This window comes from Macaca fascicularis, chromosome 11 (assembly GCF_037993035.2).
Source record: "Macaca fascicularis isolate 582-1 chromosome 11, T2T-MFA8v1.1".
NCBI classification, from domain to species: domain Eukaryota; kingdom Metazoa; phylum Chordata; class Mammalia; order Primates; family Cercopithecidae; genus Macaca; species Macaca fascicularis.
In genome coordinates, this window is record NC_088385.1 from 63,683,063 (window position 1) to 63,709,564 (window position 26,502).

At 47.3% G+C, this 26,502-nt stretch overlaps 1 protein-coding gene across 1 annotated transcript; it reads right to left on the reverse strand.

Annotated features, from left to right (window-relative positions):
* Nucleotides 1-4,274: 4,274 nt before the first annotated feature.
* Nucleotides 4,275-15,585, reverse strand: SDR9C7 (short chain dehydrogenase/reductase family 9C member 7). Its single transcript, XM_005571266.5, has 4 exons — nt 15,139-15,585; nt 11,365-11,623; nt 10,528-10,691; nt 4,275-5,185 (listed from the first exon to the last, which is right to left on the reverse strand). The coding sequence occupies exons 1-4, from the start codon at nt 15,437-15,439 to the stop codon at nt 4,968-4,970; spliced, it is 942 nt and encodes a 313-aa protein (XP_005571323.1). The 5' UTR covers nt 15,440-15,585; the 3' UTR covers nt 4,275-4,967.
* Between the last annotated feature and the right edge of the window lie 10,917 nt (nt 15,586-26,502).

Sequence of the window (26,502 nt, forward strand, 5' to 3'; positions counted from 1 at the left end):
AGATTTTCTGAAAGAAAGACTGGAAGAAGACAGGAAGACAGGAAGAGTGGCAGAAAGGGGAATGAAGCCAGGAAGAGTGGCAGAAAGGGGAGTCTAGTGGAAGAAGTTTCTTCCAGAGGTTTTTTTCCAGCTTTAGTTTCAGGTTCACAAGCTCTAATCTCTCTTTCTATTTCATTAAGGCATTCACTCAATTTGGAATTATTTTCTCTCTCTCTCTCTCTGTGTCTCTCTCTTTTTTTTTTTTTTTTTTGAGACAAGGTCTCACTTTGTCACCCAGGCTGGAGTGCAGTGGTGCGATCTCAGCTCATTGCAGTCTCCGCCTCCCTCGTTCAAGTGATTCTCATGCCTCAGCCTCACAAGTAGCTGGGACTAGAGGTGTGCACCACCATGCCCAGCTAAGTTTTGTATTTTTAGTAGAGATGGGATTTCACCATGTTTCCCAGGCTGGTCTCGAACTCCTGACCTCAAGTGATCCACTCACCTTGTCCTCCCAAAGTGCTGGGATTTTAGGCGTGAGCCATCACATCCAGCCTGGAATTATTTTCTCTTAAGGGAGGCTACAGTAGCCTTTTGATTCTGTTTAGAATTTTCTAAAGGACAAACTCAAATGCCCATCAATGATAGATAGATAAAGAAAATGTGATACATATTCACCATGGAATATTATGCAGCCATAAAAAGGAATGAGATCATGTCCTTTGCAGAGACATGGATGAAGCTGGAAACCATCATCCTCAGCTAACTAACCCAGGAATAGAAAACCAAACACCATATATTCTCATTCATAAGTGAGAGTTGATCAAAGAAAACACATGGACACAGGGAGGGGAACAACACACACTGGGGCCTGTTGGAAGGTAGGGGGCAAGGGGAGGGAGAGCATTAGGACAAATACCTAATGCATGCAGGGCTTAAAACCTAGATGATGGGTTGATAGGTGCAGCAAACCACCATGGCACATGTATACCTATATAACAAACCTGCATGTTCCGCACGTGTATCACAGAACTTAAATAAAAAATAAAAAAAAAAAAGAAAATTAGAGTGCTTAGAACAGTATCTGGCATGTAGTGAGCACTCTGGAAGTGCTTGCTCTTGTAACATGTGGCAAACCGCACTCTGACTCTGCCATTTATTAGTAGTGTAGTCTTGTGCAAATTACTTTACCTCTCTGAGCCTCAGTTTCCTCCTCTATAACATAGGAGTAACCCCACAGGACTTGTTGCAGAGGTTGAATAAAATTGAATGGATAATGTGTGGGAAATACTAAGCACAGTGCTTGGACTGAATAAATGTCCAATAAATACCAATTATTTTTATTTCTATTACTTTATTGTCACATTTCTCTTATCAGGTCTAGACTTGCACCTCTTCAATCCAGTTCATTCCTATTCATTCCTCAATGGCAGCAAAAGTGGTCTTTTTGAAAAGTAAGCAGCCTCAAAATGAATCTATAGTGACAGAAACACATCAGTGGTTGTCTGGAGCCAGGGTGGAGAGGAGGGATGATTAACTGCAAACAAGTACAAGGGAACTTTCTAGGATGAGAAAAACATTTTATATTTTGACTGGTGGTGGTTGTACAGGTGTATTCATATGACAAGACTCATCAGACTGTATACTTAGTTGGATGCATTTCTTTTAATACAAACTTTACCTCAATAATGTTGATTAGAAAAAACGTTAAGCAGCCTCCCTAGTCATCTATTACATTATTATATATTCTTTTCTCCACAGCACTTATCAGTATATAAAATTATTTCATTCACTTTTTTATATGTCTATTGGCCAACCCCTCCCTCCATTAGAATATAAACTCTTTGAGGGCAAGGACTCTGTCTTATACCCCACTATAACTCTAGAATCTGGAACCACGTTTAGCACTTAGTAGGAGCCTGATAAACTCTTCTTGACAGACTGACTAATGATTAAAGTCCATTAATGGTTCTACCTCCAAATTATATATTGATTTTACCTATTATCATCATTCCTGCTAACACCATTTCAACTTAGGGCACTATCATCTCTTGCCTGGATTATGCAATGGCCTTCTTGCTTCCACCATTGCTCTTTCATTTCAGTCTCCACAGAGCCCCCCAGTGATCTTTTAAAATTATAAATCAGATCACATTACTCCCCTACTTTAAAAATGGAGATAAAAATGATTAAGAAGCTGAATAAATGAACAAGAAAAGGCAATTCAAAACTCCAGGAAAATACAAAAGTTATGTAAGAAAGGTCATGGTCCTAATATGAAATCAACCAAAATGTAACTCTGGAGCATATATGAATCTCAGCTCATAAGTTCAAAAAATACCTCAGCTATTAATGATGAGGTGGAGAGATGGCCCTCAGACCAAAAAATTAAGACTTTTATCTTCTAAAAGTTGCCACTTTAGTGTCTTCTGTTCCAGTCTACATGCCCTTTATATCTAGCAAATTTCTACTACCTTCCTGCCATGGTGGGACACATGAGTCTCCTGTGAGGTCATCTGGAGCCTCGGCTGCCTAAACGTACAATGTAGCTGTGACTCTTGAGTCTTGTCACCTCGCCATGGTGTGACCCCACGGTGCTTCCAGAAAGTGAGCCCTGGTCCCTCCTTTTCTGGGAACCCCAAACATCACCTTCTTCTCTAATCAGAGTGAATCTCTTTGTCATAGGGGAAAGTCTGTGTTTCTCTGAGTCATTTGATACACCCATAAGTCACATTCTGTTTTACTTCTTTCCCCAAACTCTATAATTTTTCTAAATATATAGGGTTGGGGGAGACTAAAGCTGGAGAAAGTGCAGGAAATGTGTATGTTTTATCCCATCAAACATCTCACCCTAGGTAAAGAAGTACCAAATTGGCTATCCATTTGAATGGAAGAAGGGGACATAGAAAAACAGGGAGGAATGAAAAAGTGTAAATTATCATCTCAAAATATTACCTAGCCAATTTCCCCTTAGTAAATTTTTGTGTCTTCAGAAAATTTATTTTTGACCTTTGTTCAACCCTCTCAAGAGCACAATGTCTGAGTTTTGCATTTTCCAAGGTGGTAGGCATTGTGACTGATTTCCCAACATCCCATCTGTCCCGTGATTAATCTAAGCAATTCATGGCAATTTACCTCTTTGTCAGGGGTGGACAAGCTTAAACCAATTTGGGCCAATGAGATTCAAGGAGACGCGTGATGAGGGCTCTAGGAAAGAAACTTCTTCAATCTTGAATGCTGTGGAAAGGCAGGATCTTTCTTCTTCTTTAAGTTGTGAATGAGGAAATGTAGAGTTCCCTTTGCCTGGCAGTCACACCACAATAACAAAGGGTAAAGCTAAAACTGTGGGTAACAGAGCAAAGAAGTAGAAAGAGCCTACAGCCTCAATGCCATCATTCAGCCACTGAGCCCTGCCCTCACTCTTCATTGTCTAAGCCAGTTGGTTTTTCTGTTACTTGTGAGTTGGCTTTTCTGTTACTTGTTGTTGAGTGCATTCTATCTGATTTAGAATTTGGTGCCAGGAATAGAAGTGCTAAAACTGTAGTGAGTTGCACGGTAGCTCCCCAGAGATATATCTATAAGCTAACCCCTGGAACCTGTGAGTGTTACCTTATTTGGAAAGAGTCTTTGCAGATATACCTGGATTATATTTTATTATTTTCAGATGTTGAAGAGACCCAAATTAAAGATATTTTAGTTAAAAAAATAACATTTGACCTTTATTACATGACCATTTATCAAGATCAAAAAAAGTCTTTTCAATAGAACTTCATATGATCCAGGAGTTTAAGTCTTTTTTTAAAAAATTAGTTCAATGACTTATTTGACAGTGTTACTAACTTCAGAAATGGATTTTCCTATAACTGAAAAAGAATCCTGGTCTGGGAGTCTGAACGCCTCATTTCTATCCTTGTCTTAGTTACTAAGCTGGGGGCTTAGGTAGGTCACTTCCCCCTCTGAGTGTTAAGTTACTTATTCTATGGAATAAGTGGCTCCCAATTGCTCAGGTGCATCAGAATCTTCTAGGTCCTTGTTACAAATACATACTTCTGGGTCTTGTCTCAGTCCTACTGAATCAGATTTTCTAATATTGGTGCAGGAGTCTGTATTTTTTAATTAACTGGGTGATTACAAGGTACAGCCAATTTTTTGAAGTATTGGATGAACACTTCCAGGGTCCTTCATAGCTCTAAAAATTTGTATTCTGATTTCTATTCCTTCTATCATTGTTTGTCCTAACTAAGCTACTAGATATTGTGCTAAAACAAAGCAAAGCAAAACACAAAATAAACAATAAATAACCAAGACCATGATTTAATCATCTTTATATTCCCCCAGCACCTACAAAGTGCCTGGTAGGTAGTAGGTGCTCAATAAATATTTGAAAAATTACTCAGTGGTGATTAAATAAATGAATGTTATTTCATGTGGATCCCAATCACCTATAGATAGAAGAATCTAAAAAGAGAGAAAATATTTTAAACTTTTGTCTGATGTAATCTTGCACTCCCTATCTGCCCTACTATGTACTTCAGTGATGGGTTATGTGAATGAAGTCATGCATATTGAGGGACCCAGTAGGAAGGTGGTTAGATTCTCCTGGAGGCAAGATTATCCCACAGTATTTCTCAGTGGCAGTGATAACTGAAAGGGGCTCATGATTCCTCAGGAGCTGGTTTTCTTCTCCATGACTTTTCCAAGACCAGAAAAAGCCATATCCTGACTGGGTGACAGATGTCCTTGGAGCCATTGCTGCAGATCGCTGAACTTGCAAACACCACCTCAGGTTTCTGTGTGGTCCCAGAGGGTGGGAAGAGGCATTCATCTTCTGTTAGAAGTTACTGGTAAATTCGACAGCAGTGGGTGTCAGCTGAGCCAAGCGTCCTTTGCAGCCAGTGTCCCCAGGATATCTGATACCACCTTTTGTGACCCCACAGTCCTTCCTTCCACCCCCACTTCTAGGCTCCACTGACCCATTGAGCCTCCCCAGTTTAGACACTGTCCGCTGGCCTTGGAAGGTACCGGCTCAGGATGAAATCTGTCACAGGGGTGGGCAATTTAGCCAGGGGGATGTAGAGGAGTTTGGCATCCAGGCCAGGGTTGTAGCGGATGCGAGGGCTCCGGGAAACAATCGCATGCTCCATGCTGTTGATGACATCTCTGACTCTGGGCTCTGCCACCTGCATTATGTTTTTTAACTTGTCAGTATCTGTTTGAGGGCAGAGAGTGGAAAAAGGCTCTGTTATTCTTCATAAAAGATGATTTCTTCTGAATTCTGTCCAACTACCCTTTCCACGAGATCCCTGATCTAACATTTCAGACAGGTCTGCCACACCCTCCAGGTGGTCCCTTATACAAACACACATTTATAAGACTATTATAAATAATCTTAGCCTGGCCAACATAGTGAAACCCCATCTCTACTAAAAATATGAAAATTAGCCGGGCATGGTGGCACATGCCTGTAATCCCAGCTACTCAGGAGGCTGAGATACTGAATCACTTGAACCCAGGAGGCAGAGGTTTTAGTGAGCCGAGATCACACCATTGCGCTCAAGCCTGGGCAACAGAATGATACGCTGTCTCAAAATAAATAAATAAATAAAGCATCAATCTTATTTATCTTCCTGAATTCAACAATTGTGCATTGATTTCCTACTATTGCATTAGACTGGTGATGAGAAGAACTGTGAGCATTCTTAAAACTGTGCCACTTATTAGTTATATTACCTTGAGCTTAAACTTTTATTATCTGTAAAATGGAGATAATACTATCTTTCCTGAAGGTTGGGCATAGTGGCTCGGGCCTGTAATCTCAGTACTTTGGGAGGCCAAGCCAGGTCAGTCACCTGAGGGCAGGAGTTTGAGACCAGCCTGGCCAATGTGGTGACATCTCCTCTCTACTAAAAATACAAAAATTAGCCGGGCATGGTGACACGTGCCTGTAATCGCAGCTACTAGGGAGGCTGAGGCATGAGAATCACTTGAACTCAGGAGGAGGAGGTTGCAGTGACCAAGATCGCACCACTGCATTCCAGCCTGGGCAAGAGTGAGACTCCATCTCAGAAAAAAAAAAAAAAAAGTCTGTCCTGGAGAATACCAAAAGATGATTAATAGCAGGGTAGACACTGGGGGAGTACAGAATAGCAAACATGATGGGAAGACAGCCTTTTTTTTTTTTTCCTTCTATGTACTTCCTAGGGTTCCCACATTTAAACAAAAACATGCAGGAGAAAATATTATTTAAAAATAGTAATACTGCCCCTACCTCGGTCATAAGATCATTGGCCATTGTGGACTCAAACAATTTAAGGAATAGACAAGCACCTCGTGGGGCCCTCACAAATGTGAGGGGCTGTTCTGTTTGCATTGGCACCCAGGAGTGGAGATGGGGACAGAGACCCCAGGTGGTACAAGTCTGCCAAAGCTCATGACATAAATAGGAGAAGGGCCACACCACACACCCACCAGGCCCTCATGTGCATCCTCACCCCAGGACAGAGGGATTCATGCTTCACTGAGAGCCCTGAGGACTCCAGAGAAAATGGTGCTTCAAAGTCAGACTGCCCTGATGAGGGATGAAAACTTGAAAATGGAGAGGAAGCCAAAGCTGCCCTGACTTTGAGAATGGTCCAGGCAGGCAAGGAATTCACCCACTCGGGGCCAGGATCCTTGTGGGTGGTTGGTGAGAATGGGGCAGTGTCACTTCAGTCCCCTTTGCCCCAGACTCTGAGAAACTCCATTTTCTGTTTCCTGGAAAGAAAACTGATGCAGGGAAAAAGCCAAACTACATTTTGGGATCTCAACAAGAGCCACACTAACTTAAAGCCAGACTGTCCATAAGGCAGTAATGTCTTGGGAAACCACACCCTGACCTCTGACCATAGAGCTGGCACAGAGGCCACCAGCAGCAGGACTGAGGGCCAAAGGAATCGTTCAGGATGCCCAAGGGGCTGTCTCTGCCCCCTCGGAGCCAGGGAAACCTTTGTGGGCTGAGGAGGTGGAGCAAGCTGACATGGTGAGATGGGCTGGGGACTGGGTTCTGAGAGGTGGAGAGGGCTTACATAGGCAGTGGGGTGGAAGAAGGTACCCCACACATGGGAAAGGGTATAAGGCACCTGCTTTCATTGTTTTCTCAAATAGATATTAGCTGCCATTCAGTGCTGGGCACCCTGCTAGGCATGGAGTGGGAAGGGAGACTGAAGGACCCATCCGGCCTTGTCACTCTCCTTCACAGTGAGGAAGGACATAGGCTTTGGAGTTGGGCACCTGGGAAAACGTTTTTGTTATTGGGAGAATTAAGCAAGATAAAGTCTATAAAGTATCAGGCCTGCTCCTAGGGGTTACAAGCCAGGGGCCCGTTTGGTCAGCCACAGCAACTTGCTGAGTTTGTACCCAGTGATGCTCTAGGACTACTCCTAAATCTCTCTCCTGTCTGTCACACAGCCACCCCCACACCAGAACCACCATGACTTAGAACTTCATGTCCTTATCATTCCTTCGCTGGGTCTCTGCAGTGGTCTCCCAGGTGGCCTTTTTATCCTTCCCACAGTGACACAAATCTGATCTGCCGTTTCAGAGCCATTTACAAGGCTCTCTAATGCCTTTAGGATAAGAGCCATGCTCCTTAGTATAGCAATCAAAGCATTTTATGATCTGACTCCTAATCTCTCCCCTCCTCAATCACCACCCACCGCACTCCTGCCAGACTATAATGGCAATGGCAAAGGTTTTTTCAGCTCTTACTGTGGCAGAGCTGAGTATTTTGCATTTCTGTTTAAATCTCCTAACAATCCATGAGAGAGGAATTGTACTTTATAAATGGATAAACAAGTTTGGAGAGCTGTACAACATGATTAGGGGGACTGCTGGAATACAAGCCTGAATCTGCACTACCTCTAAAAGCATACAATGCTATGTCAGGTCACCAAAATGTTGCTCACACCCTTCCTCTTGTGTAAAACATCCACCATCTCTTTCCCTGTTGGTATACTCCTATTCATCCTTCAAAACTCACTGAGGCATTAACTGTCACCTCTGTAAGGCTTCTGTGACAGCGGAGTGAAGTCTGCACTGCTGCTTGTTTTGTACGCATGTCCATTATTGCAAGATTCTTCATGTGGTGCTGTATTTACTTTCACATCTTCCCTGCTAGTTTCCTGGAGACTGTCTCATCTCTGTATCCCAATAAACACTGGGCAACTGAAGCGAAAATTCTGGTATAACCACTTGGGAAAACGTTTATCTAAGTGTAGTTGACCACTGCCTGAAAATTTTCCTCTGAAATTATGGTGTGGACTACAGGTGAATTGGCCTAACATATTTTATAAGCCCAATCCTTACTATTCTTTAGTATAACAATACCAGTTTCTGGACAAGGTTTTCAGAGGAGTTTGCCTTTATACATATTCTTCCATGAACCACACTAAAGATGCTACAATCACTCTTCACCCTGAGTGCTTACTTAGAAAATGACTTTGTGAGGTTTCCAGACACTGGCTGAATTCACTTTGCCCCAGCCTCAGAGCAGCTCCACAAATAATTTGAACTACTCTTTGCTAAGAATGATCACACAGAGGATAAATATTCTTCCCCCCACACACTAACATCTACTCTCCTTGCTCCCAACGGCAGCACATTTCCCTTTGGGGACCTATGCCTCCCCAACACCGTGTCCATTGGTCTGGGCAGAGCACATGGCCCAGCCTGAGCCAATCACACCTTCACATTCCCCTGGGTGCAGTGACTGGTTTAGGGTTGGGTGCATCTTGTAGTCCCCTATGATGTGGCCACCATAAGTCCTCCAAGTCAGAGTGTACATTAGGACTTTTGGGAGAGGTACTGGAAAGAACTCTCCTATTTTCCCAGCAGACCTCACCCTAGGTGGAGGTGAAGAGATGCTGCAGTTATGCGGCTCCCACAGGGGAGAGAGCTTAGAGATTGGAGTCAACGCAAAAGAAGCAGAGCCAAGAAATGGGTGAAACCAGGTCCTAGCAACATCATTTGCAGTCTGGGTCAGGTTGTACCTGAAGCTTATCTTGCTCAACTTTTTAGTCAGGTGAGGCAAGAAATTCCTTTTCTGCTTAAATAATTAGCACTGGATCTTCTGTCACTGAGTAAGTCCCAACTAATGTAAATCCTTAGACATTTTCTTCTCACAGAATCCTAACATGTCTAGCACTAAAAGATGAATTTACCTAAGGGGTACCCCAAACATTTTTCCCTGAGGCTTCCCTAAATCAATGAATGAATGACACCTCCATCCACCATATTCTTCAAGCTGTAAAGCTAGCACTCACCCTTGATGGCTTCCTCTCCCTCACCCCTTAATCCTCAGTGTGCTTTGATGCTCTAATTTATTCTGTATACTCCAGCTACCTCCCATTGCTTCCCACCTGCTGGTTTCTTTAAAGTTCCTCAAATGGAGTTTTCTGCCTCAGAGCCTTCCTGCAGAAAAAAAGTCCCTTCTTTCCCCTTCCCAGCAACACCTAACTCTTATTCCTCCTCAAAGTCAACTCAGAGAAGCTCTCCCCTTCACCACAACCTGAATTGGGACCCCAACTTCCCGCTTCATTCTTCTTTCACAACCCTGTTTCTCCTCTGTTGCACTTATCCACATCTACCATAAACACATGTGTTTTTATTAATGTTTGTCTCCCCTACTGGGCCATAAGCTACAGGCAGTGAGGGGCAGGCACACCGCTATGTCCGCTCCAGCTCTCCAGCCCCACACATGCTTGGGACATGGCAGCCTTGCATGTTTTGTATTACTGATTCAAAACAAAAATAAAAAACAAAAATGCAATAAAGTGTGTATGTATTAAGTGAAAAAAATGGCTGTCTTGGCTTTGTGCTCTGTTGACGTATGATGTCCAGCAGACAACTTTCGCAGCACAAAGTTTTGGGGCAGCAGGATAAACAGCTGCCATGTCCCACCTCTACCCTCCAAAAACACCAATGATTCACAGGAGACCCTCAGCTCAGGGAGAGAAAGAGAGCTGCCTAGAGACCCTCTCTTTTAAATCCCCATGTGCTCATTTTCTTCTTTATTAACAAGCACTCGAATGTGCAAAGCACTTCACACATACTAACCCTCATAGCAACCCCATGAAGGAGGCACTATCTATCTTTAGCTCCATTTTGTAAATGAGAAAACTCAGGCATGGGAAAACTAGGTAATAGGCCCAAAGTCTCCTAGCTGGTAAGTAGTACAGCCAGGATTTGAACCCAGGCAGTCTGGCTCCAGCATCTATGCTCTTGATCTCTTCACTATATTTATCTCAGTACATTTTCACCTGTTTCCCCTGCATCATGATGCTGTGTGGGCAGGTGCCAGGAGTGGGCCGAATTGCCCTTAACTCCCCGCACCGCTCCAGCAGTGATGATTCTGCCGCCTGCTGTCTATTCTCAAACCCCAGCTCTGCCGCTGTGTGACCTTGGGTCCTGAACTCCTCTGCATTTTGTCTCACCATCTGTAAATGGAAAGCCAGCTAATGACCCCAAGACCCACTCGCCCCCCTTAGAGACCCCTCCCCTGCCTCAGGAACTTACAGTTACGGAAATACTCCTCTCCATAGCTGTCCCGGGTCTCCTGAGGCAGCCTCTCCCAAAGCTTTCGCATGCGTGACTCCAGGTTCTCCTTGCCCAGAATGGCTGTCCGGTAGTTCCCTGGCTCAATGATGCAGACCTTTACCCCAAAGTAGTGGAGCTCACGCCTGGGAAAGAGGAGTTGTGCTCAGTCTGGGTCTCAAGATGACAGTCATCAGGGAGAGTCACCTCTGGATGGGCTTGTCTTTCAGGAACCTAGAGATGCCTCCCTCACCCCCTGTGCATGGCCCTGGCATTGCCTTTATGCAACTAAGCCCTTCCTTAGGTACTCAGCCTTTTCCCAGACTGGCCCAGCAGTCTCTGGGCAATTTGCATTAGGCATAACCGGCGGGAAGAAGTCAATAGAGAATCTAGGCCAAGCCTTACCTCCCACCAGGTCCCTCCCATTAGCAACTCCTCACTCAACACCCACATGGTGAAGGGTGTGGGTCTACACAAGACCTGCATGCTCCTCTAAAGACCTCCAGAGGGGACCTCTGCCTCCAGGCCTGTCTGTCTTATGGGGGACTCTCCCTCCTCCTCTCACAGGCCCAAACAGGGTTTCACTCACCCTGGTGCTGCTCAAGGGAAGGCCCACCTGATGCCTCGTATTTCCACCCTACCTCTTCTCCTCATACCTTCTCTTGGTCCTTGGAGAAGGCACCTTGAGGTCTAACCTTCCTTCTGCTATTGTGTTAGCTTCCTGTCTGCAGAATTCCCCTGCCCACAAGCTGTCACTCCCAACCCTCTCTAACCCCCGGGATTTCTACCTGGAGTGGTTTAGTACCAGGGCCCACTTACCTGATGCTGTCAGAGAAGGCCTCAACGCCAAACTTGGAGACGCAGTAGCCACCACCAATGACGGCCACAAGACCACCACAGCTGGACATGTTGATAACCCTGCCCCGGGCTCTCTTGACCATGGGCAGCATGTGAAGGGTCACTTCGATCAGTCCCACCAGGTTCACATTAATCACCTTCACAAAGTCCTCCTTGGTCAGCCATTCGTTGGGACCACTGGGCAGGCCCACACCAGCATTGTTCACCAGGGCCCAGAGGCCTGGGGGTGAGATGGAGAACCACATAGAAATCATCAGGGGGCCTGGGAAAGAACCAAGGTTTGCTCCCCACTGGCTCAGTGCCTTCAAGGATGGTTGAGCAGGTGCACAAGACACAACCCAGTCAGGCTATAACATAAAAGAAAGGTGTATCTTTTACTAATTCATTTTCCCTGAAGGGACACTTTTTCCCAATTCAAGTAAAGTCTGCCGACTAGCTGGCGCTCTGTGCCAGCTACAATCAAGGTGTTAGCTAACAGCATTTCAGCTATAAGCGTTGGGATAAGAGTTTCATTTTCATACCAATGAATTAGTGTTTAGATCCCTTCCCCATCATGCTTCTCTCTCTCTATTCACTTAAGTATAACCAACTGCATTTCACATACTACCAAAATCAATCCATTCATTCATTCATCCATCTTTACACATTTATTCATGCATGTATCTAGTCTGTGACAATTGTAGGGTGAAGGAGGCCAGGTGCAGTGACCCACACCTGTAATCACAACCCTTTGGGAGGCTGAGGTGGGAGGATCACTTGAGGCCAGGAGTTTGAGACCAGCCTGAGCAACAGAGTGAGACTCCCGTCTCTACAAAAAAGAAAAAAAATTAGTCAGGTGTGGTGGTATGCACCTGTAGTTCTAGCTACTGGGAGGCTGAGGTGGGAGAATCACTTGAGCCCAGGTTACAGGTTACCTTGTTCAAGGTTACAGTGAGCTATAATGGTGCCATTGCACTCCAGCCTGGGTGACAGAGTGAGACCCTGTCTCTGAAAATAAAATGAAATAAAATGATATGAAATAAAATAAAGTAAAATACAGGGCAAAGGAGACATAAAATGAACAACACAGCATTTTATCCCTCCAGGAACTCACAAGCCTAGAAGGAAATAATAATATTTATAAATAAATAAATATATAAATTATTTAAATAAAATAATTATGGAAAATGTGATGAGGACTGTCTTTGAGATATTTCAATTAGGTTGGTACAAATGGAAAGAAATAATGCTAAGTGTGATCATTCAACTTTGCAGGGGCCCAGGGTTGAAGAGCGTTAGGTCCAGTCCTGGTTTTACCTCCAGCCTTGAACAAGTCAATTCCTTCTCTGGGTTTCAGACTCTTCATCAGATTGGACTAAAACAGTTGCTTCCAGACTGTATTTTGCAAGCCTTCTAGCAGGAGGAAAATGCAGGAGAAGCTCTCCTTTCATTTGTTTTACATATTGGAGTTCCAAAAAAATTCCACCAGAGGGAGGGTGATGCTAAAGACACACTGGAGACCCCTCTAAACACTGCTCAAGGACCCCTTCCAGCTCCTTCATGCAAGGATTCCCCAAGCCCTACTGCCCTGGAGATTCCCCTGACAGCGCCAGCCTCAGCAGCCCCAGGATACTCTGCAGGCGCATCCCACTGTCTCCTGAGGGCAGGTCTCAACACAAACATAAATCCTAGTCCACCCCTCCCTCTAGGGCCGGGGTGCCCACCGAAGCCATGCCCTACCCAATCTCCCTGCCTTTGTGCATTCAGGAGCAATGAGAAAGCACACAAGAACTTCCTCTCCCATCCCCCTACCCACCCCAGTTCCCGGTGCTTCTTAGGCAAGGATATTGCCCAGTGGCTTAGGCAAAATAATGGTCCCCCAAAGATGTCGCCAGCCTCATTATCTCTGGAACCTGTGAATCTGCTGGATTACATGGGAAAGGGGAATTAAGGTTTCAGGTGGAATGGAGGTTGCTAATCAATTGTCCTTAAAGTTAGGGAGGAAGTTAACACAGGGAAATTATCCTGGATTAAACTGGTGAGCCCAATATAATCACGAGTCCTTCTAAGTGGAAGGAGGCAGAAACCAGAGAATCAGAGAGATTGAGAAAAGTGTGAAAAAGACTGGGCTCAACATTGCAGGCCTTGAAGATGGAGGTAGCAGGCCAGGAGCCAGGGGATGTCAGCTGCCTCTGGAAGCTGGAAAAGGCAGAGACGGATTCTCCTCTACAGCCTCCAGAAGGAACACAGTTCTGCTGACTGATTTTAGATCAGTGAGGCCCATTTTGGACATTACTCCTCCGGAACTACAAGATAATATGTTTGTATTGTCTTCAGACTGTACAGTTGTGTTGTTACAACAGCAACAGGAAACTAACACGCTAAGTGAGGTATTAAGGCAAGTGGCTCAAGGCTGAGTGTAGGGAACTGGTTGAGACAGCCTGCTGAAGACAGAGGCTCACTCTTGCTGAATTACTAATTAATTAGCTCACTCGAAAACTATTTATTGAGTGCCTTACTAGGTGCCAGACATTATTCTAGGTACTAAGGATGCACAGTAAATAAAAGGGACAAAAATCCTTGTCCCCAGGAAGCTTTATTCTAGGAGAAAACAGACAATAAATAAGTAAAATCTATTGTACACTGACTAGTGATAAGTGCTAAGGAGAAGAATCAAGCAGGGAATTACTGTCTGGATCCCCCTGGCTCCAGGGTTCTGTTGCCCTGACCTGTGCATGGGCTCCAGACTAGTTCCTTTAGGAGGGAGGACTTCCTCTAGTCTGCTGCTTCTGCAACCCAGCCATCCTGTTCCTCCTGTTCCTGGGCCCACACCCTGTGTGCTGCAAGTGCATGACGCAGGTCCCCATGCAGTCCTGGGCCAGCCCCAGTCCACAGCTTCCTTTCCCGATAGGAACAGCCACTCTGACGTACATACTTGCCCTGAAGTCAAACCAACACCCACCATGATGTCAAGAAGAGACCAGATCTCTTTCTCCCCTGCCTGACATAGTCAAGGAGAGAAACTGCACCCCCTCATGGGATCCAACCTCCTGTCTCATTCCCCCTCCCCCTTATTCTGATCCCAACAAGAAATGTGCTTATATTTCCCCAGGAGCTGATGGTTAGGACTGCTGAAACCTCAGAGAGGCACATCCAATTTTTTTTTTTTTTTTTTTTTTGAGATGGAGTCTCACTGTCACCAGGCTGGAGTGCAGTGGCGCAATCTTGGCTTACTGCAACCTCCGCCTCCAGGGTTCAAGTGACGCTCCTGCCTCGGCCTCCCGAGTAGCTGGGATCACAGGCATATGCCACCACATCCAGGTAATTTTTGTATTTTTTAGTAGAAATGGGTTTCACCATGTTGGCCGGGATGGTCTCCATCTCTTGACCTCATGATCTTCCCGCCTCGGACTTCCAAAGTGCTGGATTTATAGGCATGAGCCAACATGCCCAGCCAGGCATGTCCATTTTTAGAGGTTTGGACACACAGAACACATCTTCCCCCCTCACTTCCTATTGAGACCTCTTTCCTGTCTCTGAGTTTCCAGCACAGAAAACTTCCTTGGGAAATCACCCCTTCATGTGAACAGGCCAAACCATGCAGTGGCTTCCAACCAGATTGAAGCAGGAGCCTTTCCTGTGTCACCCCTCCCACCCCATCTGGACATCAGGGTCTCTGATACTGTCAGATGCTTCGGGAGAGAGGAAGAGGAAGAAGGAGAAACCAAGAAAGTCAAAGAATGTAATTCGCCCCACCTTGCTCGCCCACTTGGTCCCTCAACCACTGGGCCGCCGCCTTGATGCTTTCACTCTTGGTGACATCCAGTAGGGTGGTCTGCAGCCGATAGGAGGTATCCTGCTGAAGTTTCTGGGCTCCCTCCTCAGTGAAGCAAGCAGCCAGCACCCGCATGCCCCGATCAACTAGCTGTTTGGCCAGCAGGTTCCCGAAGCCAGAGTCACAGCCTGTGATAAAGACGTACTTCTCCGAGAGGTTGCCAACCAGATTGCAGTTCTTGAACCAGCGGTACATAAATGAGAGGTCTGTGAGGGCCGCCATAGGGCAGGAGGATGTGATGGCCAAGAGGGAGTGGGCTCAGGAGACAGCAGGAGGAAGCTGGTCCTCTGAGCCCTAGCAGGCAGTCTACAGGAAACCACCTGGAAGAAGAACTCTCCTCCCTCCCACAGCTTGCAACAAATCTAGGTCCCTGGGTGAGCCACGCTGTAATTTTTATAGGTGGATGCATCACCACAGCAATTAGCTCAGATGCAAGAAATTCAAGTCCAACCTGAAGCCTTGTCACCTCTGACAGCCCTGGTGGCTGCCTCCTTCTCTCCCCCTGCCCTGATGGGTAAAGCTGCCAAGAATGGGAAAGAATCCACTGGCAATGTTGGTGATGAGTGGTGGTTCACCCAGGTGGTGTAAGGGAGGCAAATGAAAAAGGAGGACTCACCCCAGACAGCTCCCCTAGAAATCCTGTCACCACCCTACCCCCAACCCAGCCTAGGGATTTTGGTCTCCAGAGATCAAAATCTTTTGTAATGAGTGCAGGTATGTAAATAAGTTTAAGTTTTATTTTCAGGGAAAATACTCAAGACAAATTTATTAATGTAAAACAAACAACATTAGTTCTGTACCTTCCAAACCCCAAGAGAAACAAGTTGCAGGTCGTCAGCTTTCTGGAATTCTTAGGTAAGTCTCCACCAGGAGAGAGGAGAAAAGCAATGGATTTCTCCTAAGGTGGATTTACCTCCACTGTCCTGAGGCTGGAGGCAGCAGGGCCCTCCTATAGGGGAGGCTGGTGATGTGAAACTTAGCCACCAGAAAGCAGAAAGACCTGGGGGACTCAGGCCTGACACCCCCTGGGGATGATACTCAGGCCATCAGTGACTGGCCCTGGGCAAGATGATGAGGTGGGATCATGAGTTCACTGGGCAGCTGAGGGAATTGTCTGGGCAGAGGCCTTGACTGTAAGAGGGGATGAGATATAGGAGGAGCAGAGAACTGGGGCCAGAGACATAGAAAATTCTCTGGGTCGGGACTTGGAGGAGAAGAAGAGAGTCTAGGCAATTTAGCAAATAATTTACAGAAAGCTAAGAGGGAAGGTGGTAAAGGAAAGGAAATAAGGAAACCAGAGGTGTGAGTAGTGAGGGGCCACACCCAGAATTTCATAAGATGCAGGGGAATGATGCTGGAGCCTCCTGTGATTCTTTGGATCAACATCTAGGGTCACTATCCCTTGGGATGAGCCTGGTCCCAGCTCACACCTTCATGGCTTAGAGAGTCTGATACAGAAATGGGACCACAAAGTTCTCTAGTGTGAAGGAACAAAGGATGTATCTCTGTGATCCACCATTTGCCAAGTCTGATGAGCGTAGAATCACATAAAGCAGGTGCCACCTTGGGAAAGCCCTGCAGGGTTTGGCCATTCCTTAACAAAGTAGTGGAGGGGGGCAGATTATGAACCCACCCTTGAAGAGCAGACCCAAAACTTATAGGGGATGGAAGTGGAAAATGGTAGAAAGCAAACCGCACCTACTTCATAACCACCTCGAGGCAGAGCACCTCCTATGTGGGATCTGGGAACCATCTCCCAGTGTCTGTCTGCCTCCTGGGTGAATGAACAGAGAAGTCTTGGCTGGGAGAGGTCAGACCATGTCACTCAAGGACTGAGCAGACCTGGGGCAGTGGGTATCCCAGTTCTTGAGGACACAGGTGAGGTCCAGGAGTTGGCTCCAAACCTAGAATAAGGATAACTCAGAACTGCTCCAGCGCAGGCCTGGGCCTGACTCAGCACCTCCTGGGCCTCTGTGCTGGCAGTGTTCCCCTGGTCTCAAACTAAACGCACAGTCCATGAGGGTGTGGGGTGTGAGGGCTGTAGGACCACATAGAAGGCTCTTCCTCCCAGGGCTAGAAATGCCTTCCTCTCTCAGATGACAGGACTCCTTGCTGAGCTGGCCCCTAAGGTCTGGTAGGTCAGGTTGGTAGCTGCACTCCCCATCCCCACCCCATGCACACAGGTATCTCAGAGGAGAGGAGCTCTCTCCTCTGTCAGGCCATTTCCCTCCAGTGGGAGAGCATAGACTCTGAGGGCCAAGACACACCCTGATGAGGTAGACAGGAGGAAGAGCAGGTGTGGGCTCACCTACCCCCAGTTGCTCAAGACCTTCCACAAATGTGGATTCTTCAGGGTGACAAGTGGGCCATGAGGCTCAGGGCCCAAGGAAGTGGGATGCCATTATCTGTGATTGGGTCTCCCTTCCTAAGCAGCAAAATGTGGTTCTTTCCTCCTAATATCACCGGAGTCCTGAATAACATCCCGGGAGAAACCTAGAACAGAGGTGAGGGAAGTGAGGTATAAGACCCTGGACTTGAGAGCTCCCTGCCACCACTCTATTTCTCACCCCATGAAACAGTACCCCTCCCAAATGCAATGACGTTAAAGTGAGGGCCGGTCACTGAGTGCTACAAAGAGTTTGCTTGAGAGAAGAAGAGGACTCAGGTGCTCCAGGGAAGGGATCTGGGGCCTGCCAGTGCCTTAGTGACATGCCATTGCTTCCTTGTCCCTGTGTGCTCCTGTGATCCCAGGCTACTTGATTCATTCCTGGAAAGAAAAAAATTGCCCCTCACCTTGGTGGCAGAAAGGGCTGAGACAGGGCAGGGATAATCCAACTTCTCTCTTCAATTTCCTCCTGAGTTCGTCCCTCTCATCCCCAGATCCCCATGAAGGCACCTGCCTCCTCCTCCCTCTAGCTCACAGCCCATGTTCCCCTCAGACTAGAAGGCAACTTGCTGCACATGGCTGCACTTTTCAGCCTTTGCTCTAGAACAAAAGTAACCAGAGAAGCCCATGGTTTCAAGAGAGTCAAACATTGGCTCCTGTGTCTTCTGTCACAATCCCTATTGAGGACACCACTGCCAGCCAGTGCCCCCAGAGCTGGCACCTGAGGTCTAGGGGTCAGGCTGGCTGCCCTGTCACCCCACACCATGTCCACAGGTGTATTCAGAGGAGCCCTCACCCACTTCCTCCAGGCCATTTCCATCATGGGGAGAGTGTAATAGACTGGCCAGGTTGATGCACACCTGAGGAAGGAGCAGGAGGCAGAGAAGCTGTGGGCTGTGGATCCTTCCCCTCCTCACACCCTCCCATTGTGTAGATTCCTCAGAATTGGCCAAAAGACTCAAAGGCAACAGGACACCTATGAGTGCCACTGGGTCCCATTCTTTAGCAGAACATCTTGGTTCTTTCCGCCTAATGTTGCCAGTCCTGAGTGATATCTCAGTGGAACTCTGTTGAGGGCATGAGGAAGAAGGTGAAATAGGCATCCAGATGACAAGAGAGCTCCCTCCCACCATGCCATTACTCTCCCCAGGACACATCATCTCACCCAGGTCACCCAGCTCCACCCAACCATGCACCCCAGTCTTGGATTCATAGGGGCTTAGCTGGCCTTGGAGAGCCCCAATGGAGCATGACGTCCATAGGAAGGTAGGCATGACACTCATGGGGAGGTAGAGAAGATTGGCATCTCAGCCAGCTGAGTAGTGAGTGCTCTATGCAGTGGGTCAACAAGGATATATTCATACTGCATTTTGCCCAAAGGCTTCTAGATGCTTTTCTGATGCCTGTTAAGGATCAGGAAAGATCCTTAATGTACTAGCACATCCCTTCCCTCCCATTTAGAGCTCTGAATTAGAAGGATAGTGTCTAAGAATTCCAGGCCCCCCAAATGATATGCCTCAAGTGTAATCTATCCATATTCCCCAGAGAGTGCCCCAACCTTCACCCGAGAAACATCTGTGCCACTCTAAGCTCCCTCAGCCTCTCTTTTTAAGATATCTGGACTCATAAATTGAAGGTCTCTAGTAACAGCCTAAGAATATGAAAATCAACTATCTCTAAACCCAGCTGCCCATGAGCCCACTGTCTCTGACTTCACTTTCCTCTGCAAAATAATGAGGGGTTCAGATGAGGCAGTGGTCCCAACTATAGGAAACTTGGATGCTTCCTTTATGTGAACAGTTGACCACATGGCACCCTGGGAATGGGGCTAAATGTCCTCACTTTGTTGGGGAGGCAGAGTCTGGAGGACAGACTCTCATACTGTTGGAGGCACTAATGATGGACCTAGACTTCCAGACAAGGATTTGTTTCTTGCCCCATTGTCCAGAACTCACTCATGGGATGTCAGAAACTTCTCCCCATAGGTCTCCTTGACCTCAGGGCTGACCTGGTCTGACAGCTCCTTGAGGTCCTGTAAATGCCTCTCAAAGCTTCTCATATTGGTCTTGAAGTGATCAGGTTCAATCACAGCCACCTTCACTTCAAAGTGGGAGAGCTCCCACCTGCGTGGCGGACACACAGAAGGGCAAGGACTTAAGAGGTCTTGGGAGGCAAAACACAAAAAACAAAGAAACCTAATACAAACCCAGCATGCAACAGCAGTGGGAGATGCAAGAAAGCTTGGAGAGTTGGGAAGGGCAGCAGATAGCAGATGAAAGTTATGATGGTGGCCTTGCCTCTCTCTGGGGTTTCCACATTTTACATACCAAAGCTTACTAGCCCTAAATCCTACCAATTCAAGAGCAAGGCAGCACCTCAGTGCTATCACTTCCTATGCCCCTCACATCCAGTGGATCACCAGAATTCCCATATTCTACCTCCTCTGCAGTCCTCAGTCCCCTCCCTTCTTCTCCTGCCCCAGGAATCTCCCTGGCCTCTGAGCTGGGCAATGGCAGCTGTCCTCTGTGGAGCATCCCTCTGCCTTCAGTCTGGTTCCCCACACTCACAGCCACTGGGCTCCCTGCAGTCACTGGGTGTCTAGAAGCCGATTAGACCAAGGAGCTCTCCTGTGCAAATCCCTTTTTTGGGGGGTTCCACTAACAACAGCATGAGGCACAGCTCCTGCCCAGGGCTTCCACGAGCCCACATGCACCCACCTGCCCAGCCTCCCCCAAGGCCTGGCCCTGTGCTTCACCCCATAAGGCCACCACAGCACAGGCAGATGGCTGAGGCTCGCCCTGGACCTGGGCTGAAGACAAAAGTCATTCCCCCATTTCTGGTCAAGGCTGCCAGGTGGGGATCCTCAATCTTCAGCTCAGACCCCACTGCCAGGACCCTCCCCAGCTTAGGAGGCTGCCATGGCCAGCAGGACTGACTGGGTCACAACCCCTGTGAGAACTGGCAACAGTGATTCTGGCTCTCTTGCCCCTCTCTTAGGTGTTAGAGTTTTTAGGTCAGAGCTAAAACCTTGTTGTTGTCCTAAGCTGAGTTTATTGGGCACTCATCCAAGGGCCCAAACAGTATGTTGCATGGACTCAGATGCTCTCCCCATGCCTCCAGGGCCCAACAAATATCTCTCCAGGGGAGAGAGACAGAGACAGGAAAACAGGAAGACAGGAATGGGGTAAGACAGAGAAACCAAGGGGAAAGGACAGAAGAGAAAGGAAAATGGAAGGAAGGAATAAGAAAAACACATGAGTAATTACTTTCTGCATCCTGGTTAGGAGAGATACGCCTAAATCCTAAGACTAGGGGAAGTTAGAGAACAGGCCTGCACTGGGCATCAGGGGACAAGCTGTGCTACAACCTGCATCAATGCCAAGGCAATATCTGTCCTGGAAGAAAAGGTCACCCTGTGTACCTGGGTATCCCAAAGCTCACTGTGGACTGAATGGCCAGAGCAGGAGGGGAGGAGGGAAGGGGGTCTTATGCCACACAGGTGTCCAGACTGTACTCTCTGCCCCAGTAAGTACCACTCTTTCCTCCCACCATCTCATAAGGCCACCTCTGCCCTGTCCCGATAGTGCCCAGCCCATTTAGCTTTGGGGAAGACTCTACAGAAGACACAGGGGAGCAAACTAATAGCATGAAAGATCTGGAGTAGTCAGAGCTACAGAGCTATGGATTCCAGGCCAGCAGGGGCAGGGGCGTGAGTGGATGGCAGCTGGGGGATACAGGAGACAGGGCTTGACCCTAGGAATATTGGAAAAACAATAAGGCCTGCAATGGTAGCCCTTCCCCCACTCAGAAACCTTTCCTGGACTTGAAAGAACGAGGATTCTTTGATGCAATAGTTTTACTTTTCTTGAATAGCACTACTAAGCCTGTCAACAAACCTTGGTAGAGAATCATTACTCAGATGTTACTTATGCCAGGAAAAGTGGGTAACAAACTTCGGCATTCAACGATATAGAATCCCTTTAACAAATTATGGTCTCTCCACATGCTGGAATATGGAGACCTTGATTGTTATGTTGTGGAAGAAATTTGATGATGAAAATGCTGACCCCAGAATGTGTAAAGTAGAGGGAGATTAACCCTGGAGGCTGGGATTAGGGTGAATGTCGTTTCACTCCCAGCCTCTTCTATCATTTCTCCAATGAGAAATCCTCTCTTACTGTCCTATCTATCCAATCTTATCCTCTTCTATAATTTCTCCATGTTTTCCATTTACAATCAGAACAAAGCAATCAATGATCTCCCTTTCCTCAAAAGGAACAGGATTCATCACTCGGTGTTTGATGTGAAGTCCCTTCAGCTCTCCAAGCCCCAGTGTCCTGGTGAGTCAAGTGGGGATCATCTTAAAGCCCTCAACAGGGACAAGTGTGAAGGAACCAGTAAGAGAATGCTGAGATCAGAAGCCTGGATCCTGCCCGGCCCCATCCCCAATGGTCTCATGCCAACTGTCAGGACCCCACATTCTCCAGAGACTGGGCTCTAACCACAGGCTGGACTCCTCTAACCCTGGGCCCAGCCACGGCCACTCTAGGACTTCTGCTCTGGAAAATGGAAAGCTCAAGCCCCTGAAAATAAAAGTCTTGGGAATGTTCCCAGTTAGCAGACACTAGGTCTCCCCTAGTGACACACAGAGAGAAGAAACAAACAGGCATGAGGAGGGATTGAGGTGGTACCTCTGTCCCCTACACGCTCCTTCGCCCACTGGGCAGCTGCAGCAATGCTCTCTGTCGTGGTGATGTCCATGGTCATCATCTCCAGCCTGTCTGAAGCCTGGCCCTTAGCTGCTTGGCCCCCTTCTCTGTCCTACACGCAGCTCCCACAAGCCTTGTGCATCCAGCTGTCTGGCCAGCAGGTTCCTGAAGCGTGAGTTACAGCTCATGATGAACACATACTTGTCTCTCAGGTGACTCACCACCTGCCTCTCCCTGTACCAGTGCAGAAGGTAGTACAGGCCCAGGAGGGCCGCCAGGTAGAGCCACATGGCTTTGCAGACGACAGGTAGACTGGGGTGAAATGAGAGTCTGGCCTCTGTTGAGACAGGAGGATTTAAGAACTCAGAGGGCTGCGGTAGGCAGGGAAGCCCTCAGGCATTTTGGCAGAAAGTCCTCACTTTCCTCCCTTATAACTGTCTTTCTGCAACATTTTTTTAAAACCTGGTTTCATCTCTCTACTATTTGAACTGCCTTTGCAAATAGTCATGCCTGCAATTGCACACACCAAGTCCTGCCCAGTAGGAAACTATTATGACTCAGCAATGCTTCCCTAGTCTGCAAATTTCTTTCTGTGACCACACAGATGTTTATGTGGGTGCAAACGTGTATTCACACAGGCTCACACACAGCTCCCTGCATACACTCTCCATGGCAAACATAACCCTCTGCTCTAAGTACAAGGGTCTGAACTGTCTGTACAAAGCTGCTATACTGACACTCCTGGTCCATGGTCTCCTGAACACAGAAAGACCTTATTGGGAAGCTACACATGCTTTCCAGGCACGTTAGGTGGAAATCCCTCTCTGAGCCTGAGTTTCCTCATCCTGCTCAGCAACCAGACTCAATCACTCCTCAGAAAACTGGGTCATGGTCAGGCTCTCTAGGATGAGAAGGAGAAGCCGAAAGAGTGGACAGGAAGAAATCTTCTCCTGCCATAATAGTTTTCTGGGCCAGAGGAGTGCAGGATCCCATGGGGGGAGTCCGACATCTAGGGTAAAGAAAGTGGAAAGAAGGGAATGGAGACTTGGAACCCACAGGAAGGAAACATCCAGGGATACTGGGAGGGGAAATGGAAGGACTTCCACAAGCAAGAGTCCCAGGGCTCACCCACTCACCTCCAGATATGCCCTGTGCCCAGCCCTGGGTGCTAGCTGCACTGCCCTCTGCCCTCCCCTGCCAGTGCCCACATCCAGAATCTTCTCAGTGACCAGGGTTTCCTTCAACTGTATGTTGTCAAGGGCCATGCACAGAGATATTTCCCAACCTTCACACCCACTGCTCCACTCTTACTCCTCCTGAGAGTAACAGGACCCTTGCCTGGGGTGAGAGCTCCTCCCCAGACACTCCAGTTGGGAGCAATCTCTGGAAGTCCCAGAGGGGGCAGTGAGAGGGAAGAGGTGTCTGGGAGACACCCCCTCACCCCAAATGTGAAATCCCTCAGATTTGCTTCTGGCTTGCAGATTTCCTCCCCATTACCTAAGTCCTTCGACAACCAAAATGAGTGACTGAGGCTTAAGTCTGAATCAGCCAGGGTTACTAAGGCAGCTTCAGGGTGTCATGGAACTGCACCGAGGTTCTCTCGCCCTGCACAGCAAAGCCAAACACTGACATCGGGATAGCGGCAAGGGAAAGTGAGCTATTTATTGCAGGGCACCAAACAAGGAGAATTGGGCAGCTCAAACATAAGACCCTATGTCCCCTATGGTGCACAGGTAAGGGCCAAGATCAGGGGCCAGAAGGGAAGACTCTTGATGTTGGGACTCAAAGACCCCATGCTCCTGAGAGAGGACCAGGACAGCAGAGAGAAGGAGTGAGGCAGCTTCTGTGGCTCCCCTGGCCTCTGTGGGATTGGGCCCCAGTCCCTGCACAGGTCCCTCAGACTGGACCTGGCTCCCTGTCTGAGGAAAGAGGCCTGGAAGGAGGAGAAAAGGAGAGACCCTTATTTTGCTAAGGGTCAGAAATAGGGGCCTTGGACTGGTTTTCACTAGACTTTTCATGGCCATTATTGCTCTGTGGTGTCAATGCTCCACCTATGGCTCACAGGAGATGATGTGGGCCGTGGATCCAGTTTCGGTGCAACCTCACCTTCAGGGGAGCCCAGGCCAAGGTTTGTGCCCTCACCATGATCTGCCTCTCGGGAGAGGACTCCTGGGGTGAGTCACACCTCCTGCACACCTACCCAGTGAGTGATGAATTAAATCAGCAATCATTTATTCATTTTTGTTTTGTGTGTGTGGTTGGCTTTGTGTATGTGTGTCTGTGCACAGGCAAGTGTATGTCAAGAGGGTAAAATAATCAAAGCCTCCACACTATGGAGGCTTCAGATTAAATATCAAGCTTTTGCTTTGCTTTGGGAGTGACAACATAGCTTGACCTTGATTGATCTGGCACAAGAGCATTCAGGGGCTTGGAGCCTCCTGAGGACCCTCCCTGGTCATATTTGTATTGTTGTCAGAAAAGACGGTGCTGATCCAGACCCCAGGAGCAGGTTCTTGGATCTCACATAGGAATGAATTCAAGGCGAGTCACAGAGCACAGTGACATAAGCAAGTTTATTGGAAACTACTCTGTTAGAGAGTAGGGCATCCTCAGAAAGCAGGAGGAGGAGGTGCTGGCCTTTGTTAGTGCCTTCCTTAAGACTGGGCACTAGCAAACCAGCAGGAGCTATGATTAAACTTAGAATTGTGCAGAAGTGCTAACTAATGATAGGGGCTATTGATGTTATCAATGACCATTAGTCCTTTAAGGAAACTGTTCTCATTAATGTTATCTTTAAGCAAAGTGAGCAGCACTCTTAGGACACCTGGATATTCCACAGGCCAGGGGAAATATGTTCTGTATAGCCATACATATTCTGTAATTATAACTGGTGGTCAACTTGTAATATGCCTATTTTCAGATTATAGGATTAACCTGAGAAGTGCCTTGTGAGTGCCTAGCTATTCGCTTCAAGATGGAGTCATGCTATCATGTTTTATTAAGCCAGAGACCTGGTAAGCAGGTCTTCCTCTGACAGTATCTTCAACATTCACATGCCTGACACCAAGGTTCATTACATGTTCTATATCAAATGGCCCTGCAACATCAGACCTCACTCTTGGTTTTACAATGAACACCAATTTGTTCAACAACATAGGGTTCCCTAAAGGCTCCATATGCTAGATTTTCATCCTGAAGAAAGAAAACAGATGCCTGGGAAGGTACCTACAAAATAAAATTTATACTGAGACCAGGAATCTGTACCCCTCTCTCCTAATGCTTCCTGTGTTGAGTCCACACTTGCAAGATCATCAGAACACTGAAGACATTGACAGCTGGGGTCCCTGGAAACAATGGCAATTCAAGAAAATTTCTGTCCAGCACACAGCAGGGACTCAACAAAGGGTAGCATAAAGTAAAAGATGAGCCCAGAAGTGACTTTCATTCCCTGCCACTGGAGGAGTTGGTGTGTTGGGATATGGTGGAGGACCTGAGAGATGGCACAAGGAAAGTGGAATGACTTTTACGTGAGGGCCAGTCACTGAGGGCCACAGAAGGCACAGGTGAGGGGCAGAGGCCTCAGTTACCCCAGAGAAGGGACATGGGGCCTGTCAGTGCCTATTGACATCTCCTTGCTGGCTCATCCTTAGGTCTATTTCTGTGACCTGAGGATATTCCAACATCCATAGAAAGAAAACAATTACTCCTTATCTCGGTGGCAAGAAGGGCTGGGAGAGGGCAGGGTAACTTTCCTCTTCAAATCCACTCTCAGGTCATGCCTCTCATCCCCGGCCTCCAGGAAGGTGCCTGCCTTTTCCTGCCACTGTTCTCTAAGGCCACCCAAAATGTGGAAGCCACTTTGGAACTGGGAAACAGGAAGAGGTTGGAACAGTTTGGAGGGCTCAGAAGAAGACAAGAAAATGTGGGAAAGTTTGGTACTTTCTAGAGACTTGTTGAATGGCTTTGATCAAAATGCTGACAAGGACATGGACAATGAAATCCAGGCTGAGGTTCTCTCAGATGGAGATGAGGAACTTGTTTGGATTGTTTGGAACAGGAGGAAAGTGATTCATTACATTTTAGCAAAGAGACTGGTGGCATTTTGCCCCTGCCCTAGAGATCTGTGGAACTCTGAACTTGAGAGAGATGATTTAGTGTATCTGGCAGAAGAAATTTCTAAGCAGCAAAGC